The following is a 23,320-nucleotide window of genomic DNA, read 5'->3' on the forward strand; positions in this document are numbered from 1 at the left end:
CATGCATATACACACTCAGTCATAGTAATGGTGAAGGCATTTGACAACTAAGGCGGTGCAAATGAATGACTTTTGTTGCACATTCTGGAGTCAAGAAGTGCTGCTAGGGCTATGAATCGTCATTGAATTTCAAAAGCTATAGTTATACGCAATGTTTGAATAGCCCTAGTCAAATTACACATTTTGTTGATTTTCTAAGTGATAATAAGTATAAACATCCTCTATATTTAAGTTTGTTCTCTTTAGATATCTCCACATTGTTGTGCACAATTCCTATTTGCCGAGTTTAACGTATTGAAAAAAAATATATATGTAAAATATGCCATTGACCACAAGCCACATTTAGTTTTATTTTTTCCCCCAATATGTTAAATTAAGCAAAAAGTAATTGTGTATTTAATTATGCAGAAATGTGCCTCTATGGAGAGAACTTATTTTTACTTAGAAAATCAATTAAAACATTTAATTTAAATAGGATGCCCAGACTTTTGCAGACCACTGACTGACTGTATTATATTTATATCTAGTATATATTTATTATACTACATTAACATCTACACGTCTTGATTAGTTCTTAGTCCTTTAGAGTCAAATATTCCCGCTTCCAGCATGACATTTTAAACGGGAAATTTGTAGCAAGTCTGAAATTAACTCTGAAATAAATGTTAGTACCAATAGGCATAAAAAATAAAAAAATAAAAAAAACTTGAAAAATTGAAAATGCATCACTCAGGAATCAGTATTTAAATCAGTAATAAAATCAAAGTAACAGTAATGATACAGATATACTTTTTTTTTAGCAACAGCCTTAGTAACACGAGACGTCTGATCTGATGGGTCAAACGGAGTTATATGTCTACAGAATTTGAACCAGACTTGAAAGCCCGTGGGGAAAAATACTGTGGGCCCGTGGGTTTTTTGGCATTCAGACTGTAAAAAATTGCCATTTATGCTTAGATCCGACAGACCTGCCTGTATGAAAAAAGCCCTACAGAGCTTACTAGGCTTAATTTGTATTATGAAAACTGGGCTGAGCTGCACAACAACCATTATTAACACTGCTTTAAAGAAAGGCACCAAGATCCGATATAAAGAACGAGGGAAAAAAAGATTGTGTTAAGACCGGAGAATACTATGCATACCAAATATGGATATAAAGCACATTGTTCACCTTTTTAAGAAAGTTAAGTACTGAAGAAGACAGTTCTTGACTAAGTTAGTCACATGCATATTTTGTTTTGGCACAGAAACGGTTCTGCCACAAATGCACATTAAAACATTACGAAAGAAATAATGAAACTGCAGAAAGATTGACCAACATTGCCTCAAGTAGATGAAGCTTTATGAATATTTCATTTACAAAGCACATTGCTTTGACCAGATTAACAGTCATATATTTAAGATGGGTGTGCCCTTAAGTTCACACTGCTTTGTAACAGTCACAAATAACAGGAAACATCCTATTGGAAAATGGACAAACAGTGGCTCGTCACCATAACCTCTGCAGTTTCCTAATGTTGCTAATAATGAATGAAAGCCAGGTGCCAGTTAGCGCCACTTGGATTATCCATGCTCCACCCACAAACGCACACTTTTGTAGTGACAGTTGTGACATTGGACCAGTTTTACAGAAAACTGGCCTAAAATTCAATTTATCTCATCAGAGTGAAGGGTGGACTTTAGATTCACTGCGTGAGTTTCCAGTTTAACATGTTATAAAATGCTATGAAAATCACATCAAAGCTAATGTTAACATTCTTCAAATACACAAAATAAACAAAACATTCCTTTTCATTTACTGTTTGCTACAGTTTCTTATTAGACTGACTTAGTTTTCTTTTGTCAATGCTCTGTAATTTTGTCCAATCTACAGCACATTTGTGGGCAGATCATGGAAAGGTCAACTGACTGGACCCCGCTCACACCATGTTGGTGACAATAGCACAAGAATCCCTTTATCACAGTGAACAGTGATCCCTAGAAGACCTATAAAACATGACTTGTTTTCACATCCTTTTTGAGATTCAGCACCTGTAAATCAGAAAACGTGTAAAAAAAAAAAAAATAACAAAAACAAAAAAACAAGGCAAGCAGATCAAAATATCTTTGGGAATGCCTGATTTAAAGCAGCACCCTATAAGATTTTAAACATCAACTCCACTCTTCTGCTCTTAATTAAAAGAATGAAAAATCTTAAAGAATGCTGCTTTAAAAGCCAGTATAAAGAAACAAGGTGTTCAGCGTTACAAAAAAAAAGCATCATGACATAATTAAAAAAAAAAAAAAAAAAAAAAATACTGCTCACCAATAATGACAGTTTTCTTCAGTGGATAAAACCACATTTATGTCATATAATTTTTTTGGATGACCTCATTGAAAAAGTATTATACTGAGCAACACAATGCGCCACTGCCATAAGACTCAATAAATCCAGGCATCACAGCCATTAGGAAGCTGAGAGGGCCCTCCAGTGGTCTGCTTCCATGCTCCAGTCCTTCTCTCTTTCCCTCAATTTTGTGGTGCTTGGCCCCGTGCCTCTCCCCCTGTTCCCGAGCCCATTTCTGAAAGCAACAGTTTCTGTGGTTCCCGCAGAAACACCAGCAGGACGGTGATGTTGTCACTGGAGCCCGCAGCTTTGGCCTGATTCACCAGGCTTTGAGCAGCCTCCGTCCCGGAGCCACCTGTCTCCCTCAGGGCCTCCAGCACCAGCCCAGGAACCTCCACTGGCTGCACTACGTCAAAAAAACCATCACAGGCCAGTAGGATATAGTCCTCCTCCCCGCTCAGCTGAACCGAGGAGCAGTCTGCTGCATTGGAGACATACGGCTTCTGATCAAAATCACCTGAGAGAGACAAAGAGAAAGAGGGTTTTAATTCTATAAAACCAACTTTCTTACTGATTCATGTATACATATGATACTATTACTCTACATTTCTAATTATTTGTAGGAAGCTGAAAAAGTTATTTGAAAAGTGGTAATCAAATCCATCCCAAACAAATTATTCATTTATGTGCCAGTTATTAACATGAAAACAAAATAACAATTATTAATATTAATACAAGATACCCAAGACTTCTGAAAGGCAATAAAAGATAAAGCCAATTTGAAATAAATACAATTCAGACACCTAGCTACAGATATTGTGTATATGAATGCATATATTTTTCTTTTAATGAATTAATAAATAAAACAGCTAAATTCTAATTAAAACATCAAAACATTTTCACCCCTTACTGTGATCTCACTCAAACCTCACATAAACAGAAGCACAAAAGCCTCACAGCTGCAAAAAAGTAGTTGTGGCCAAGTTGAAGCCTGAATTGTGTCCAAATCTGTCTGAAATGTGTCAGTTTTTATAGAGAACAGACATTTCAGGCAAGTGTTAGATCAAGGCAAGTGGCATTCTTACACAAATATCTATAAGAAATCTTGTATGTCATTTTCCGTTTCTTGAGCTAATTTGAAAAGGGCACTTGCCCTTTATGTAGTATCAAATTGTCATGATAAACGGACTAACAGAAGTGGTTTAAAATTACTTGGAAAAATGATGTCTCCATTTACTTCTATTAAAAGTCAAAAACTTTTCCCCATTGTCCTGTAAAGTTACCTTTTTGGAGAGATGAGGTTCTGTCTTACTACATTTAGAGTAAAAGGAATCACCTTTGAGTCAAGAGCATTTCAGTAGGTGCTTTTGACAATAGTTTGCCAAAAAACAGCAAAGCATGAATTTACTCTTTGTACTGAGGAAGATACTTAAACATGAAGCCGATTATTGAAGCTAAAAATTTCCAAAATTATTAGCAAATAGCTGTTTTATGCAAACAAAACCTTTGCATTTTTTTACTTATCTGAATAGTAATAGTTAAAATCAAACATTTCTAATTGAGCCACCTCAAACTTTTGATGTGCAGTGCATAAATACAAGTGAACAATCAAAGTAATATCATTAGTCCAATAACCAAAGAAAGAACATATGATCTGAAAATGCCTCTTAAATAGGTTTAAAAGAAATGAGTCTTATTCTTATAATTCTTATAAGAAAACAGGAGCGATGATGAGTAATTTGGGTACTGAATCCAACACTTCACCAGCAACCAAGAATAATTACTGAGAAACTCCTGGCAGTACGGAAAAAGAAAAAAAAAGTTGTCATTCTCCTATTCCGAACAGGAAACTTACTCACCAATTGCCCTGGAAACAGCATATGTTCCATTAACACGCCAGCAGCCCATGAAAGCAATACACCCTCCCAGGTCCTCTATTCTTTGCTTCTCATCCTAGATAGAGAGGCGGGTGGGAGGACAGATAACCAGGGACACTTTAATCACTACTTAGAGGTCAGTAATAAGCACGTAATGTAGTGTCTACTAAATCTCTCGGATGTCTGTGCTGAGCTGAACAAAGACGGGATAATGATTTAATCATACATCATAGCTGTTTATTCAGGAGTGTGCTATGAAATGCACCAGTCATTATTAATCAAAATGAATCATCACAGTCATAATATAATCCTAGTAGTTACTACAAATAACTGCTTATACTCTTAAAAGAAGAGCTTAAAAGAGTAGAATAGAGAACTGGCTTTTTGCTGAATGCGTGTTTGGAGCAAAACATCTGTCATTCTTTGTGGAGTCCAATTGTGCATCTCTAATGCGCTTTTGTTAGAGGCAATAGCCTCGTAGCTCCAGTTCAGAACTAAAGAAGCAAAACTATGGACACCTCAAAATTAGATTCTTCATACAGCCTTTCTTTTAATGGCCATTTTAAATAAATTCCTGCAGCCCTGTTGTGGCCTGTGAGATTAGTATGTGTCGTACCTCTCTCTCAGGTTTGTGGGGGTCCATCAGGATGACGGGCTCACCTCGTCTCACTAACATGGCCTGAGAGTCTCCCAGCCAGGCCACTGTCAGCCAGTCGGCAGACAGCAACACGGCCACACCTGTGCTGCCACTGCGTATGCGCTGCAGACAGAATCACATGCGGAAAAGTTAGAACATGGACCGTACCCATACAACTGTGTTCCCAAACCTGGTCCTGAAGAACCTCTGTAACACATATTACTGGGGCTGGGTACCACTCACAATGTTTTGTACCAACACCAGTGGAAATACTTCGGCACAGTCCCACTTCACCCCTTGACCCCTACATTCAGCCCTTATTCTCCATTTAGCACATTCACATCTATAGCTAAGGTGTCCTGATTTTTGTTGAGATAGAGGGTTAGGGCAAAGCGTTAAGGCTACATAACCTCCACACAGAGGTTTTTCAGAGGCACACTTCCAATGTACTGTTATGAGAAACAAACACACAGATATGAGTATTTGCTCTGTTTAAAAAAATAACCACTTTATTAGCTTAGTTTAATGTCTTCAAATGTATTATGGTTCTTTTCTTCATAACAAGCATAGAAGTTGCTAGATTTATGCTGATGTCACCTTAAATGGTTACACAAATACATTATGGCGCATCAGGCATCACAATTGCTGCACCATTTAAGGTGGAACGGGAAAATTCAAACAAGAAGCTAGCGACCAGCTGATTTCAGCTTCATATCACAGAAGAATTAGGGTGGGCAATAAAAACGGTCATATCCCTCCTCTTTGAAGGTAGATGATTCCCTAAATGGGAATAAGAGCATGGCCAACTACAAAATGACGACACGACTACAGTGGTCTATTTAAAAGATATTGTTCAGGAATTGGTATCAAGTCAAAGGCTCGATTCCATTTCTTATTTTTATCCCTACCCCTTGTTTTTGAGTGTCACCTTGCTCCTTGGAACTGAGTTACAAGGGGTGGTAGTTGAAATCTCCTTGTTGACGACCCTCAAATAAAAAGAGCATTACTTCATTAACAGGGTACTAGCGGTGCTCTGTAAGCGATCCTGCCAGTCTACAGTGATAGAGATGAGGGTAAAGTTCAGCTACTCCCTGCTGGGCTTTAGTTACATATTAGGAACTCCGGGTCTGAGCCAGATTTCTCTCAGAATTAATAGGGTTTCGAAAAATCGTCTCTATTGCACCCCGTGTTAAATAAAAATGTTCAGAACCTGATACGTTTTTGTCCTGTGAACATTCTTCTCTCGAATATCACTGGATCCCCTGAATTACAAAGTTGTTAAAGAGTGAATATTACTACAGGTAAGATAAAACTACTGTGCAATGAGTTGATTTCATTAGACCGGCAGCCTCCTTAATCAGGTTTTGTTAATGTACATCTCCACGTACAAACTGAGGGCAGATGAAAAGAAGTCAGAACAAAAAAGCGGGTTTCCATGCAGTTCTCTGTTCTGCATCTGATCCTCACCGAAACACAATACATCTTTCCATTCTGTTCAAAGCTCAATTTGAAAAGCTGTACAAACCTGCCTGCGCTCAGGCTAATTCAGTACAGAGTTAATATCACTGCTGACCCCCTGATAAGATGATTTAGGCTATCAAAATATTCTAATTATTATTTTAATGCTGGCAACATTTTTCTGAGAACACTTTCTTGGAATATTCGCCAGTTTTTTGTTTGACTTTTTCCGTTCCACCTTAAATGGTGCAGCAGTCACATACTGAAATGCTGCTCCATTTAAGGTGGAACGGGAAAATCCGAACAAGCAGCTGGCGAAAAAGAAGCTGACTTCAGCTTCATGGAGGGTTAAAAGGCATGACTTGAGGCATGACTTGAAATAGACTTATCTATTTCCTAGCAGCTGAGTAACTAACTTATTTTTGATGTTTGACAGAATTGACAGGTCAGTATTTTGTCTCATTGATACAAATGATACTTAACATTTCAAATACTTCACAGTACTAAATTCAATTAAACCAACCTAATTTATGCTCTCTTTAAAATGAAGCATGCAGCTGGTCAGTGTACAACCCCAATTCCAGTGAAGTTGGGACGTTGTGTAAAACAAATAAAAACAGAATACGATGATTTGCAAATCCTTTTTGACCTATATTCAATTGAATACACTACAAAGACAAGATATTTAATGTTCAAATGGATACACTTTATTGTTTTTTGCAAATATTCACTCATTTTGAATTTGATGCCTGCAACACGTTCCAAAGAAGTTGGGACAGGGGCGTGTTTACCACTGTGTTACATCACCTTTCCTTTTAACAGCACTCACTAAGCGTTTGGGAACTGAGGACACTGATTGTTGAAGCTTTGTAGGTGGAATTCTCTCTCATTCTTGCTTGATGTACAACTTCAGTTGCTCAACAGTCCGGGGTCTCCGTTGTCCTATTTTGCGCTTCATAATGCGCCACACATTTTCAATGGGAGACAGGTCTGGCTACTGCAGGCAGGCCAGCCTAGTACCCGCACTCTTTAACTATGAAGCCACGCTGTTGTAACATGTGCAGAATGTGACTTGGCATCGTCTTGCTGAAATAAGCAGGGATGTCCCTGAAAAAGACGTTGCTTGGATGGCAGCAGATGTTGCTCCAAAACCTGTATGTACCTTTCAGCATTAATGGTGCCTTCACAGATGTGCAAGTTACCCATGCCATGGGCACTAACACACCCCCACACCATCAGAGATGCGGGCTTTTAAACTTTGTGTTGATAACAATCCAGACAGTCCTTTTCCTCTTTGGGCCGGAGGACACGACGTCCATGATTTCCAAAAACAGTTTGAAATGTGGACTCGTCAGACCACCGGACACTTTTCCACTTTGCGTCAGTCCATCTCAGATGAGCTCGGGCCCAGAGAAGCCGGCGGCGTTTCTGGGTGTTGTTGATATATGGCTTCGCTTTGCATGGCAGAGTTTTAACTTGCACTTGTAGATGGAGCGACGAACTGTGTTCACTGACAGTGGTTTTCTGAAGTGTTCCTGAGCCCATGTGGTAATATCCATTAAGGAATGATGTCGGTTTTTAGTGCAGTGCCGCCTGAGGGATCGAAGGTCACAGGCATTCAATGTTGGTTTTCTGCCTTGCCGCTTACTTGCAGAGATTTCTCCAGATTCTCTGAATCTTTTGATGATATTATGGATTGTAGATGATGAAATCCCTAAATTCCTTGCAATTGCATGAAGCATAGAAACATTGTTCTCAACAATGTTGCTCACAAAGTGGTGAACCTCACCCCATCCTTGCTTGTGAATGACTGAGCCTTTCAGGGATGCTCCCTTTATACCCAATCATGACACTCACCTGTTCACCTGTCGAATGTTCCAAACAGGTGTTTTTTGAGCATTCCTCAACTTTCCCAGTCTTTTGTTGCCCCTGTCCCAACTTCTTTGGAACGTGTTGCAGGCATCAAATTCAAAATGAGTGAATGTTTGCAAAAAACAATATATATTCACAAAAAATAATAAATACTGTCACAATGCTCAGCTCTATCCTGCACCGTATTGCCCAGCTGAAAAAAGCTAAGAGAGCTCAAACAATACACCCATTGTCTGATGGCCGATTTTGACGGTATCAGCAAAATGAATACTGATAACGTGCCTATAATTACTGACATTTTTGGTCGTCGTATAACCAGGATTCAAAACCTTAAATGATGGTGCTACCTGGGAGCACATTAAGTATCTTATCCTATTTAATTGCATGACGGCAATCCAGTCTGAATTGGTCAGTTTGAAACACAAACGGCATCATAATTAAAATCACAAAACATCAAATGTATCCAAATCTAACATTTAGCATGAGAATAACACATTATAACATAAAACAAGATAATGTTCTAAGATGAGAACTGATTAACAGAATTAACAGAAACAAATATTGGTTATCAAAATTTTAAGGCTCTTAAAACCGATATTGACTGCAACATGCGCACATCAGTTGGGCCCTATTATTAAGTTTGTTAGAGCAACGAAAACATGAAATGCAAGGTACTCCAGAACCAGAGCTGAAAAACAGTGACATACAAACACACGCAGACTGCCAGATTCAACATAAAAACACTGTCAGATCAGTTTCTCTCTGCTATGAGGATCAATCATAACTCTTGCTCTTTGCAGCATCATGGTCATCTGTTCTCAGAAACAAAAATAAAAGTGGGGGAAGTGAAGAATAAATCAAAAACAACCAACGCATCTCTCTCCACCGAGTGACTAAAAGTGAAGCCACTCATGCAACTTTCTCTCTGCGAAAGAGCCTCTCAACAGCCATCACACTGAACTCCTACAGTGCCCACATTAAAACTGCGCAACCATGCTGACTAATCTCTCTACCTGCAGCAATGCAGAAAGCTTCTTACCGAACACGTATCCACAGCGTTAGTATTTGTCTGTATATATGTTACACTGTAGGAAATTTTCTGAGAAAAAGAAACAAACATTATCAGAACTTTCCACATGTGGCATGCACCTGTGACAATAAGAGGAAACCTGCTGAACAGTTGGTCTATTTTTGTCCCAAGTCTGTAAGAAGCTTCATAACTCCCATGTACTACTCAGAACACTGAGCACTTTTAATCACATCATAATCGTAATGATTTAATAATTAGCTTTAATCATAGGATAATCATAATAACTTAATAAGCACATTTAAATCACATAGTGTTTAGTGTCACAGTAGAAACAGAATTGATGTATTGTCTGGATTAATTAAACTAGGATAGTGAATGATTAACCTATAACTTTCAAATAAATGATCAAAATTATATATATATATATATATATATATATATATATATATATATATATATATATATATATATATAAAGATCAGTTTAACAAACAGCAAACATCATATCTGAATAAGTGGGATTATCATTCAACTTGAGGAATGATCTGGAATCAGTTGCACTAGATAGACCTTTCAGAGGACTAAAGCAATGTTTTATGTTAAATGCAAACATCCCCAAGCATTAAGACAGACACCTATTTGGTCCATGTTCTCATGAAGAAAGTGTGGGCCACCTCAGTGAGAGGAAGTCACATACAGGTGTGAAAATTACAAAGAAGGACGTGGTGGACAGCAACAGCTTTTAAGCTAGCTCCAGTCAATCCGTTTAGGTTTGTTTAAACTTGGACTAGTAATGAGGGGCAAATGTAATTTTATAACTTTAGCGTATAGACCCTTCAGCAAGCCGATCACTGCAGTCCATTTCATCGACTTTTTGGTTTTAGTTGTCAGACCCTCGGTTTACATAAAACAAGAGTTATAACACAGGATTTGTTTAACAGACAGTTAACAATTAACAGCTGTTTAATGATGGTTGGTTACTTCTTAAGGGACTTCAGTTTGGTTTTTGTTCTTTATTTTTAGCGAACCTCAGTCATATAAGACATGATTGAAAAATCAACTAGCACCACTTATAGCCCAATGCTGACACATACATCTTCTTCTTCTTTCAGCTGTTCCCTTTAGGGGTCGCCACAGCGGATCATCTGCCTCCATCTTGCCCTATCCACTGCCTCCTCTACTTTCACACCAACCATCTCCATGTCCACCTTCACTACATCCATAAACCTTCTCTGAGGTCTACCTCTTCTCCTTCTACCCGGCAGCTCCATCTCCAACATTCTTTGCCCAATATATCCCCTATTCCTCCTCAACACATGTCCAAACCATCTCAACCTGGCCTCTCTGGCTTTATCTCCAAACTGCTCCACCTTCACTGTCCCTCTGATCTGCTCATTTCTAATCTTGTCCATCCTTGTCACTCCCAATGAAAATCTCAGCATCTTCATCTCCGCCACCTCCAGCTCAGCCTCCTGTCTTTTACACAGAGCCACAGTCTCCAAACCATACATCATAGGACGCACTACTGTCTTGTAAACCTTCCCTTATACTCTTGCTGCTATCCTTCTGTCACACTCATAATGCTGATACATACATGATTACACCTGTTATGAAATATCCTCATGTAAACACAATGACTGAACAACCAAACACAAGAGGGGCTGTGACTCGGTTTCAAACATGAGCTGAAGGCGAGTTCGGCAGATCATATCAGGTGTGATATCTGCAGTGAAACCGAGTGCTCTGTTGTTTTTATATAACAGGTCAGTGTCCTGAGATCAGCAGAATGATAAAGCTTCTCACGATTGTGTGGATCTATCAATATTCCACAATGGCTTTAAATGATGGTTACTTTGTTAGCATGTTAAGCAAAAGTTGGAAATTCCTTAAAAACCCACTTTCTCAAATAATAATTTCATAACACACGAAAATGGCAACACTGACCAGCCGCCTGCCAAATAGTGAGCCCACATTCATCAACACTGTTAAAACTCCGCTGTTGCTTGTTACTGATTTTATTTTCTCTTCTCCATCAGTCAGAAACCTTTCAGCTTCATCAGATGCTCATATTCATCAAATATTAAACCTTACTCTTGCCCTTGTCCATTAAGCATAATTGCTTATTAATGATTAAGGTGCTTGACTGATTTAGTAGTCTTTACTAAATCATTTTTAAATGATTCATAAATGCTGAGTTGCTGTATATATATAATCCCACTGACAGTTGACTCTTGAATATTTAGTAGTGAGGAAATTTCATGACTGGACTTGTTCCACAGGTGGCGTCCGATCACGGTACCACGCTGGAATTCACTGAGCTCCTGAGAGCGACCCATTCTTTCACTAATGTTTGTAAAAGCAGTCTGCAGGCCTAGGTGCTTTGTTTTATGCACCTGTGGCCATGGAAGTGATTGGAACCTGAATTTAATAACTTGGATGTGTGAGTGAATACTCTTGGAAATACAGTGTATATCAACATGATACTTCAAGACAGTTGGAACAGGACAAAAGCCACAGTGCCACAGTGCTGTCTCCCAATCCTACCTCTCTTTTGGCTTTGATCTTGAACATGTCGTCTGTTTGTATGAATGTGTTTTTGAAGGCTGTTGCGGTGTCACTCTTTAGGGTCTCCTGTTGGCTGAGCATGACATGCAAGTGAGTAGCAGCATATGTGGCAGCGTCCACACCTCCATGTCCATCAAAAACAGCATAGTACTCACGCTCCACACCGTCCTATATGAGGAGAACGAATAGGTTACCACCTACTCTGATTAGATTAAAGCAGAAATTACACTGGGGGTATAATTTTATTTTGGCCAAGAAAGTGTTCACACACGTCCACATTCATCAACACTGTTAAAACTCTGCTGTTGCTTGTTACTGATTTTATTTTCTCTTCTCCATCAGTCAACATGAAACCTTTCAGCTTCATCAGATGCTCATGTTCATCAGCTATTAAACCTTACTCTTGCCCTGTTCATTAAGCATTATAATTGCTTATTAATGATTTTTAAGTTGCTTATTATTGATTTAGTACTCCTTAATAAATACACTTTTAAATGATTCATAAACGCTTTATGGTAGTCTTATTTTACAGTGGTACCGAAGTGGAAACAAGGCTCTTTAACTTTTGTATACCTAGCAAGTATGTAGGGGATAAAAACTAACAGAGTATTTAAGACTAAGCCTAAAGGCCTCACCTGTAAACCTAAGAGCTGGTTAAATTCTCTCAGTATCACATGGCGATCTTCCATTTTTCTCCGAGTGTTCCGAATGGCGTGGACAGAGCAGAGGTGGGAGGAGTGAGGAACCAGACTGGGCAGCTGTTTCTGCCAGGCCAGGGCAACTTCTCTCAGCTTGTTGATAAACAGGCGTTGCACATGCTCTGACTGTAGCACTGCAGACAAGGTCAGAAAACCAAAGATGTTAAAAAAAAAAAAAACACTCAAATCTTAAAAACACTATGTCCAAAAGTCTATAGACACCTGCTCATCCAATAAGTCTTCTTAAGTCAAGGGTATTTTTTGGGAGTTTATGTCCTTTTTGCTGCAATAACAGCCTCTACTCTTCTGAGAAGGCTTTACACTTAATTTTGGAATGTAACAGTATGGTTTTGATTGCATTCAGCCACACAGAGCATTAGTGAGGTCATGCACTGATGTTGGATGATTAGTGCTGAATCATAAATGTTACACCAACTCAAAAAAAGATGCTGTTTCACAGCCTAGTGCTGTGGGGCTTTATAGCCTTGAACCGGATGCTGGCATTGCCCATGGTGATGTTAGAGTCATGCACAGCTGCTCCAGAATGTCCCAATCTATTGGAAACTGCAATCTTTTCTCTGGAGACTAAACAAGCTGTATGTGCTCCACTGAATGGCTGAATAGCTGAATTCACTAAGAAGAAGGGGATACTTTTGGACATAAGGTCCCTAAATACACATACAAATACAACCAGCAGCAGGGTTACCAGATCAGAAAATGATATTCCGCTCTTTTATAATTAAGCAAAGTAAGCAAAAGCAGTGCTCTTGGCAAGTTCCTCTCAAGCACAGGCTGTTCTTTTCCCCAAGAGGTTTTTTATAGTAAAACATTCACTTTGAACCTTTAGGTAGCAGTATCCCATGTGAACACCAGAGGACAGCAAAGTTAGATTAATTAGAGATCACATCACCTTCCTTTTGAATCCAGATTGATGCATTAGTGTATGACAATTTGTAGTTTAAAAATTTATAAAAATCTACTCATAACACAAAAACACAGGTCCTACTTTGAAAGCAATGATAAATCAATCAAAATGTGTGGCAAAAAAAGAAAATATTTATCAGTGTTCCACTCACAAACTACTTCTGGTTCGTCATCTGGCTGCTGCTCGGGGTCTTTGGGGCAGTGGAAAGGTGAAAGGTCAGCTTTCAGAAGCTCACTGACCGCAGCGCGGCACATTGACGCACTCAACCAGGAGGGGCCGTGCCTATACAATTCAACAGACCACCATAGATGGAGATAATTCTTTACACACATTCTTTACAGACATAACAATGTTGTAGATGTGCGCATCCTATAGGGTTTGGAATGACCAGAAGCAAAAAACACAAAGTTATCACAGTACCTGAGTCATTATCTGATTCTATTGAGATATTTAAAGTTTTGTGATAAGCCTAGTATTGCAATATTGTGATACCATGATATATATATATATATATATATATATATATATATATATAAAATATTTATTACCTCTGACTTCAAATTATGCTTCCAAAATGGGTCACTGTTGTACTTAAGCCCTTTTCACATGATGTAAGTTCAGTCTGATTTGGAGATCCATTTTTGAATATTTTGATAAAAATATAATGATATTTGTAATTAAACTGCTTTATTGCATATCTTAATAACAATATCTGGCAAGTTAATTTTTCATGGCCGGCAGAATAGCCATTAGGGGGCTTGCAGATTTTTTGAGAAAAAACAGAACTGTGAAGATTGACTTAACAGAAAGAAAAGTCTTCTCAGCATCATCATCTGGACTATAAAATTTACATGTTAATTTTACACATGGATCTGCACATAGAAAATATATTATAAAACATCATTATAATTCACTATAAACCATTAACACACTGTCTTCTATGTATCTATTAGAAGTGGGAAAATATGAAATGTGTCTTAGCATTTTCATAATCAATTTCAGAATTTGGACTCATCGCGGTCTGAGTCCGTGGTCTGAGTCCAAACCCAGATGCTGTCCTATCTGGACCTGGACCTATAACCAATAAACGATTTTTAAAATTTTTATTTAACTTCGACGAGGTGGTCCCATTTTGACTGACGTAACTTTTCTAGCCTTTATGTTATGGCTTTAGCAGCCCCGGAGACTCGCAGACCAACCGCATGGATTGTAAATATCACACATGACGCTACTCAGCCAATCAGATCTGCGCATTAGTATGCGCACTGAGACTCGAGCGAGTGACCCACACAAGGGGGAGGGACGAGGTGAGAAACAGTAGTCAGAGAAGAAAGTCAGTCAGAGTTATTTCAAATGACGTGTTCTAAAAAGAGAAAACTATGTTGTTGAAATATGACTGAACTGTACTTTATTTAATTTGACATTCAGTTGTTGATTGTATAAGATGTTGATATACATACTAGGCTACTTCAGTAAATAGTATATGGCACTGAATCATGATGCAAGTTAGATACTATGATGAATCATGATAATGAATTAAAAACAAAGACCTCTGTCCTAAAATATCCAATTCATAATATTTCAAAAGTGCAGATAAAATCTCAGGGCAGATAATGTAACAAAAACTAATGCAAATAAACAAATACAATATAGAGAGTATTTGTTTTGTATTTTATTGATTTCTTATTCATTGAATTCCTGATTTTTTACTAAGAAAAATTACTAAAAACATAAAAAATAACCCTTTTAGCAAACAGTTTGGAAGATTTAAATCCACATTGCATCATTACTGGCCAAAAATAATAAGTTTATATAGCACGATTTCAAACTGGTGTATATGTGTAGTGCAAACAAACAAACTGCAAGTTTCTTTAGATAAAACAAAGTTTTTTTTTTCCTCAGAAGAAGAGTTTGCAGTCAAATACAACAGACTGCAATGTGTCAAACTGCAACACTTGGCATATTTCAAATCTGTAGAAACAGAATTGTGTCATAGGGCTGTAGCGAATACCACCGCATTGTACTCAGGCTACAGGAAAAGCCGAAGCGGATTAAAAGAATTTATGATGACAGAGGAGCAGACAGAGATAAAGGGATGGGGTCTTCTACAGCTGATTACATCATCATGGCATCAGGAAATGAGACCCAGCCAACTTTTCAACTGTGTTACTCCTAAAAACTGCTGTACCATCCACTTCTAGTCTGGAAGGCCTGTGGAATGAACTGTATCATGAGCTACAAGATATATTTGGAGTCATAACATAAACTGAAGCTGATACATCTGGTCTGTGTAGAGCTACTGCGCTACGTGAAGAGGAAATGAACTCTGATCAAAAGGAAGTAGGTAGAACAATGGTCTTTTCGTTTTTCCGTGGACAGGAAGTCTGCCCTGAGGAATGCACCCAGAGAGAGAGAGACACAAATAGACAGATTACACTATATAGAGTGCCAGCCATTTTAAAGTGTCTGGACAAATCTTCATCTTTACATTGAAACGGTCACAATTAAAGGCACACTGCTATGAATAAAATAAATATTTTAAGTATACTAAGCTTTGTTAAGAACTTGTTCTATTGTTCCAAAGTTTACTTATGTGCTATATACATGCAGAGTACCATTGCTGCCAAAACAAATCCTTGTATCTGTGTTTCTGAAGTGGTAACTTTACACAAGGAAAAAAAATTCTTAATTTTAATATACATTAAAAACATATGGTACAATTTTATAATAAGACTGTCCTTCTGAAGAGTTTATGAATGGTTTAAAAGTAGCTCATTAATGGTTATTAATTAGGCCATTTACACTTCAAAAATCATTAATAAGGCATTTTAACAGACAAATAAAAAAGGCAGATGGTAAGTTGTTATAATTGATGAAAATCTGATGAAGCTGACAGGTTTAATGCTGATTGATGGAGAAGACAATGTAAGATAAGTAACCAGCAAGATCTGAGGTTTAACAGCATACAATAATGTGGGTTTGCTATTTGGCAAGCGACAGGTCACCGCTGCCCTATTTATTTATGTGTTATAACTGCTTATTAATGGTTTTTAAGCTTTTCATGAATTAAATAATCACCATTAATAAACGGTTTCTTCTGTCCGTCTCAGGGGAAGGCAGACCACCATACAGTCTGTCAGCTATGCTGTAGTATAAGAATACTCAATGACAAATCTTCTGGTTTTCCCCCAACCAGTTCATTACACAGCAAATGCTATGTAATGAATTGTGAATGAGTTAACAAGTCAACCATTCCAAACGCAGCGTCAGAAAAACAGTCAATCATTCTAAAAGCTGTCCTTTATATAAAAGGAGTGCTTTTGCATTACTGGTGCCAGGAGCAGACAGAAATGTTCAGGAACATTCCCAAGAGGGGCAAGTTTGAACTAGTGTTAGGGTTGATGGTAAACCTCAGTAAACCTCCCCCGCATGAGTGAGAGAGAGAGATAGAGGGAAAGAGATATGGGAGAGGACACAGGAACGAAAGGAATGCTTGAAGACTCCTCCTCTGGTCTGAGACAGGACAGAGAGACATGTAAAAAACTGTCCCTCCAGTTCACTCTTACTGTCATTACACAGTGCATTTCTCACCAAAAAAGCAAATTGTAATGTTTTCTTTAATGGTTGATTTTACTGTTACTTTTGCACAAAGTAAGAAAAAAACTGCACGTTTCTTAGCATACAACAGCTATGCTGATCCTGAAACAAATCATTTTCTTCAACATGTCTTGATATGAAGAGCAGGTTTTACCAAAACAATGATTCGGTAGTTTTCTCTTCCTAACTGTTCATATAAGTACTCTTTATTTACTCTTAAATGGGCCAAAGTGGTAGGTTAAATTCATCAGTGGAAAATATCATACATATTAAATAAAATTAAAAAAAAGATCAAATAAAAAATTTGGACCAAAAAAAATCTACTGATTCCAGTCAGTGTCCCTAATTAAATACTCTTTAGAAAGCTAGGTGTATGGCTCCTGGAACCACGACGGCAAGCAGGATTTTGACCCACTACTTTTTTTAAGTAATGGGGCGTTGCCTCACCAATTTGTGATTGAATTTAAGATGCTTACATCAAAAAACTAAACTAAAATAAAATTTAAAATCTACACTCTCCCTAAATTGCATGGGCCAATAACCTACAAGCAAGTCATATCAAAATGGAGAGCCAATCAAAATCTCCACTTCAGCCTGGGATGGGACATTACCCAAACAAAAAAAACGTTGCAATTCTGCGTTTATTGGCTTGACCAATAAGGCAACAGACACTTTTACAGAAGAGTAAGAGCGTCCATGTAAACAGATGCAAAGTTGAGCATTATGAGCCCTAATTAATTTGTCAACCAGCGAAGCGTCTCCTTTTCCTTTGTAATGTAAGGACTTTGGAGGAACCCTAAAGCTGCAGGTTTACAAAACACACTGATATAGTTTATGAATGAGATAACTGGGTCATGTCTATTTTATAGCCATGGCATTTGCTAGAGGCGAAAGACTGTTTGTTAGTCAGTCAGTAGCCCAAGTGTCTTTTTTTCCAGTCAGAGAACGTTGTCACCGAGTTGCAGTTCCACTTTTTCCACGAAGAACCAATACATTCTGGAGGTGTAGTGCCACCCGTGGTTAACTGCACAAACACTGCTGATGGACAGTGTACACAAGTTTAACAAAAGTTACTTTCACTTGTCTCAGTGGATGGAGGGCAAGCACAAGTATGCACACAAAATTTCACTTCCCAAAGCACACACAGATCCACTCACCTGGCAGAGAGCAGCCGCAGGCCAAGCTCCAGACTCTCTCCCGTCACCTCCTGCAGGGTGACCTTGCGGCTGAGTGGGGCAAGAGGCAGCGAGTCATCTGGGCACAGCGGGTTCCCAAATTCCTCCACAAAACTCTTCAGAAATTTCAGTGCCTCGTCCTGCTCTCTCGTCCCCATCTCAGGCCTCTGTCTCCTTGGTTACTCTGGAAGAAAGCGTCTGCCAAATAAATAAAGGTAAACGTAAATGTAATGCTCACAAGATGACTGAGCCCCTGTCTGTCTCACCCACAAACTTCTGCAAATTGCTTTCTGTCTCTTTACACTTCAAGGAATGAAGCCACAGAAGCTGCGCTGTAAACAAACTGGCACAGGACAGTTAACACACTGATAATACCCCAGCCTCCCCACTAATCCCCTCTGAATACACTGTTAGCCAATAACAGACACGGGCATGAAGTACCTTATTTTGAAACAGGATAAAACCAAACATTTGTGCTGATGAGTACATTCAGCCTTGTCTAATAACTAGCAGAGATGGTGGCACTCCACAAATCACATGTAAGGCAGGGCGTGAGTATATCATGCCCATATCACAGAAAACAAAACATTGCTCACATCTGTTCATAAGAGATTGATGTAGTTTGTCAACTATGTTTCAAAACGTATCTCACTGGCCATTTGTACAGCCCATATCTGGAAAGTAGTGTAAAACAGCCTGTTTTTAATGAATTGTTTTTGTGATGTCACAAAAACCAGAACATTTACATATTTCCACCTATTCAGCCCACAGCAGTTTAGCCCCGCCCACTCATGCTGAAGTTAAAGGAATGTTCCAGCATGAGCTGTTTTTGAATGAGGCACAACACAAAGCAGCAAATCAGAAAAGAAATAACTTACATATATATTAGTCTTAAAAGGTGTAGTAAACCAAAAACAGCCTGTTGGGAAAGAGAGGGATAATGACAGGTCGGAAAAAGGTCTTATAAAAATGAAAGACTGTTTTTGGTGTTCAAACCTACAGAAGTCATAGGTGGACCTCAGGGGAACATGTTCAAAATAAAGTACAGGAATTATGATAAACATAAATTAATTCATTCATTTTAATAAATCCCAATACTGGAAACTTTTTCCTGGTATATATAATCATAACATTTGTTCCCTGAGGTCTTATCAGCTGGAACTGACAAAAAATAAATAAATAAAAATATGTAGTGCCACATTTAAACACACTATGAAAAACTGAGTACTGAGAGTATAATGATTTTAAACAATGTTATACATAATACATTAAATTGAGTGTGATTAAATTGAATTAAGCCAGACTGATTCTACTCTTTTTAAATGAAAAATGCAGTTGGTCAGTGTTCCTTAAATACTGACAATATTCAGAATATGTTGGGGAAAAAAAAACATACCGGAACAATTTAACAGGATCAATGTAAAGTCTTCACACTGCCCACCTCAAATCAACTGCACTGCCTATTAGTTGCTCTGTCTCTTCTAAGACTCTCCCATGTTTTTGTGGAAACCAATGTCAAAACTAGGCACTTGGGTGCATCCTATCAGAGTAAAGTGGGTGAGGAGGAGGGGCTCAGTCAAAGGGCAAAATCCAAAGAAAATAAGTGAACGAACAGGCGATTTTAAAACTGGACTTTAAAAATGATTAATAGCCACAGAGAAAAATGGGGCTCCCAACAACCACGCAAGACCCGTCACACACCAAAACTGTCCCCTTCAGATAAACGACAAATAAAGCTGTCATCTTTGAGAGAGAGGAGAAAAATCAAGCTGCTTCAGATCTGAAAAAATCCACTGGTGTTTCTGTCCATCTTTCCATGTTTCTGTGAGAGGAGAACTCAGCGCTATGAGTCTGAAAGGATGTGCAGCTGAGAAAAGGATATAGACAAATCAAACAGAGAAGCTGCTGGTGTTCTGACACTAATGGACTGACCATTCCAGAGTCCAGACCCCAGCATCACTGACTGTGTTTAAGATTACTTGGATCAATGCAATCAATTTCTCAGACTGAACTTGTGGAGGTGTGGAAAAATATCTCTGCAGATTTATTTGAATAACTGGTGCGGAAAAATGAATAAGCTATTGGCTGCTTTGACAGCAGATTAAATAAATAATGGGTAGTTTTTCACTTTTGCACAATACTGTACCTGCACTCTTGCAGTCTCTTCCCATTCAGTGACAACTTGGCTGCAACAACAAACTCACAAAAGAGCCCAGTTTAAAGGGGAATTCCACTGATTTTTCTAAATGTCTGTCTGCTTTAGTCACATCAGAGTGGTCTGATGTTAAGTGGTTCATTGTATAGAAACTTGCCAACTGATATTTCTTTACAGTGGTGGTAATAGGAACCGGGGGTCACAATGTCTACAACGCAAAAATAGGCATGTCATTTCCTTAATAAAACCACCAGTGAATATACTTGTCCTTTGAGTTTTTAGATGCAATACTGATGCTAAAATAGTGACATTTTCTTCAGAGACTAATATGCCTCACAGTGCCCTACATGTACAGCTCCACCATAGCTGGCTTTTATAAATACAGGTTTTAGACCAAAACATTACTCAAAACTTGAGTAAACCAATGTCTCGGACATCAGGCAGCATAGTTGTAACTATATGATTTAATAGCTTTCTGTGAGGGAGCTTTGAGGTACAGTAAACGTTTCAGACGTCTGGTTCCTATCACAACAACTGTGAACGATTCTGACTCGGCAGGTTTGGCTAGAATAGAGCGTTTTATACCAAATCACTTCGAATGGCTTTGTTTACATCTCAACCACTTAATTATGTGTAAATTTTGAAAAGTCGGTGGAAATCCTCTTTAAGTCCTGCAGAGTTCTGCACCTGATGGTCCGCACGTCTGCAGCTGTTTCCAGCGTTACTGAAGTGTCACCCACCCACCCACACACACCCACACACACAGTACAGGATGAGGGCTGGTCTGTCCCCCTCCGAAGCTGTAGTCAGCTTTTTGTTCGAATTTCCCCGTTCCACCTTAAATGGTGCAGCAGTTACATTATGACCCCTCAGGCGCCAGAATGTAACTGCTGTAACATTTAAGGTGGAACGGGGAAATTCGAACAAGAAGCTGGCGAAACAAGCTGAGTGCAGCGTCGTTGGGGGCAGAGGCCTTTACAAGCCCTTAAAACTATCCTCTAACGCCTTACTGGACCCGCCCGTGAACGACAACACACTCACACACACCCCCGCGCGCGTGCACGCGAGCGCACGGCCGTGATACGCACCTTGTAAAGCCCCTTTTCTGCAGCGCTTCTCGCCTGCACGCCCTGCGCGTGCTGCACAACAAAAGCGGCTCGCGAGGAAGTCGGTGTGCGTGTGCGCCAGTCTTTTGCGAGACGGAAAACAGTTTCAACGCAAACCGGATGGACTGGTACCTCAGGGCGCCACCCTGTGGAGACCATCCGCATGCTTCTGAGATCTGTTTTGTTGCTTCGCGGCAAGAAGGAGCGAGCAGTTGAAGAAGAGCTGAGCCTGAAGTGCTGCCACCCAGTGGCCGCCCTTGGTTAATAGCTGTAGAGATTTTATTCCTTCCATAGGCTTAAAGGGCAACTCCACCGATTTTAAAATATTTGACCAAAGTCACTCAGAGTGGTTTGATGTCTGGACAAACTTACCAAGCCTGAATTGTTCGCAGTGGTGGTGAACCAGACGTCTGAAAAGTTTCATGCCTGTAAAAGCTACATCATAAAAAGTTATGAATATGCTGCTGGATGCCCGAGACATTGTTCTGTGAAAGCTTTGAGATAAACCTTTGGGCTAAAACGTAGGTTCACTGGTGGTTTTTGGAAAGTAAAATAAAATGTCTATATTTGTGTTGCAGACATCATGACTCCAGGTTCCTATCACCACCACCGTAAAGAAATCAGAGTCAGTAACGGATCTAAACTGCTGTGGACTGAATAAGTGGATATGTGCAGTTATGTAACATCACAAGCAATTCAAAATGTTCAAAATGGGCTTTTTTGCAGCTTTGTTTCCATATATGGACTGGGGCAGTAACATTGTTTTGTAAAAGTGTAATGTTTACATAATATGTTTAAATCCTTTATTTAAAATAAAAAAGGTAGGAACATTTGTTTTTCTGTCATTACAATAAGTATCTGAGTTTAGTTCCAACATAATACTTGATCCAGTAAATCAACTTCAGTGGCATCTCGGCGTTAAAGCCAAGCATGCAAGAACTAAACTCTGCAGGGGGGTGTAGATCTCCAGAAATGGCACTGTTGTTATAAAGCATGGACTGTCTAAAGAGGATTGCCCTAGCGTAAAGACTTTTTGTATCTTTGTAGGTTTAATATGTAGCCCCAATGGGAACTTTTCTAGCAAAATTCAGGGCAGAAGTACTTTCTTCTGATGCATGTGGCGGAATGATCCTCATTGTAGAAGCACTGCAGATACAGCAGTAGGTATTTTGAGAGCAGTGAAATTTTCCCAATTAATGTCTCAAAAGCTTGAGGTTTTAGCCAGTAAGCACTAACCTGCACAGATTCCATTGGTATGCTGAAAACTGACAATACAGTGGGTTGCAAAAGTATTCAGCCCCCTTGAACTTTTCAACCTTTTGCCACATTTCAGGCTTCAAACATAAAGATATGAAATTGTAATTTTTTGTGAAGAATCAACAACAAGTGGGACACAATTGTGAAGTGGAACGAAATTTATTGGATATTTTAAACTTTTTTTAGAAATAAAAAACTGAAAAGTGGGGCGTGCAATATTATTCGGCCCCTTTACTTTCAGTGCAGCAAACTCACTCCAGAAGTTCAGTGAGGATCTCTGAATGATCCAATGTTGACCTAAATGACTGATGATGATAAATAGAATCCACCTGTGTGTAATCAAGTCTCCGTATAAATGCACCTGCTCTGTGATAGTCTCAGAGTTCTGTTTAAAGCGCAGAGAGCATCATGAAGACCAAGGAACACACCAGGCAGGTCCGAGATACTGTTGTGGAGAGGTTTAAAGCCGGATTTGGATAGAAAAAGATTTCCCAAGCTTTAAACATCTCAAGGAGCACTGTGCAAGCGATCATATTGAAATGGAAGGAGCATCAGACCACTGCAAATCTACCAAGACCCGGCCGTCCCTCTAAACTTTCAGCTCAAACAAGGAGAAGACTGATCATAGATGCAGCCAAGAGGC

At 38.9% G+C, this 23,320-nt stretch overlaps 1 protein-coding gene across 2 annotated transcripts; it reads right to left on the minus strand.

Annotated features, from left to right (window-relative positions):
* Positions 1-1,310: 1,310 nt before the first annotated feature.
* ppm1f (protein phosphatase, Mg2+/Mn2+ dependent, 1F) lies at positions 1,311-21,519 on the minus strand. Of its 2 annotated transcripts, none has more exons than XM_017705083.2 (8): positions 21,403-21,519; positions 18,142-18,357; positions 13,539-13,669; positions 12,400-12,596; positions 11,744-11,932; positions 4,820-4,963; positions 4,186-4,279; positions 1,311-2,843 (listed from the first exon to the last, which is right to left on the minus strand). In XM_017705083.2, the coding sequence occupies exons 2-8, from the start codon at positions 18,315-18,317 to the stop codon at positions 2,509-2,511; spliced, it is 1,266 nt and encodes a 421-aa protein (XP_017560572.1). In that variant the 5' UTR covers positions 18,318-18,357; positions 21,403-21,519; the 3' UTR covers positions 1,311-2,508. The 2 variants fall into 2 exon arrangements, with proteins under 2 accessions (XP_017560572.1, XP_037387733.1); XM_037531836.1 differs by having other exon boundaries at positions 18,142-18,343; positions 21,403-21,486.
* Positions 21,520-23,320: the final 1,801 nt, after the last annotated feature.

The sequence above is a fragment of the Pygocentrus nattereri genome, chromosome 20 (genome assembly GCF_015220715.1).
Source record: "Pygocentrus nattereri isolate fPygNat1 chromosome 20, fPygNat1.pri, whole genome shotgun sequence".
In the NCBI taxonomy this organism is placed as follows: Eukaryota; Metazoa; Chordata; class Actinopteri; order Characiformes; family Serrasalmidae; genus Pygocentrus; species Pygocentrus nattereri.

Bases quoted from the DNA above. Each gene is read 5' to 3' on its own strand.
- ppm1f (XM_017705083.2), bottom strand. From the start codon at position 18,317: ATGGGGACGAGAGAGCAGGACGAGGCACTGAAATTTCTGAAGAGTTTT. The intron at 13,670-18,141 runs GTGAGTGGATCT...TGAATTGTATAG, and splicing joins CTGCGGCTGCTCTCTGCCAG to GCACGGCCCCTCCTGGTTGA. The intron at 4,964-11,743 runs GTAGGATTGGGA...TTCTGTCTGCAG, and splicing joins AGATCAAAGCCAAAAGAGAG to CGCATACGCAGTGGCAGCAC.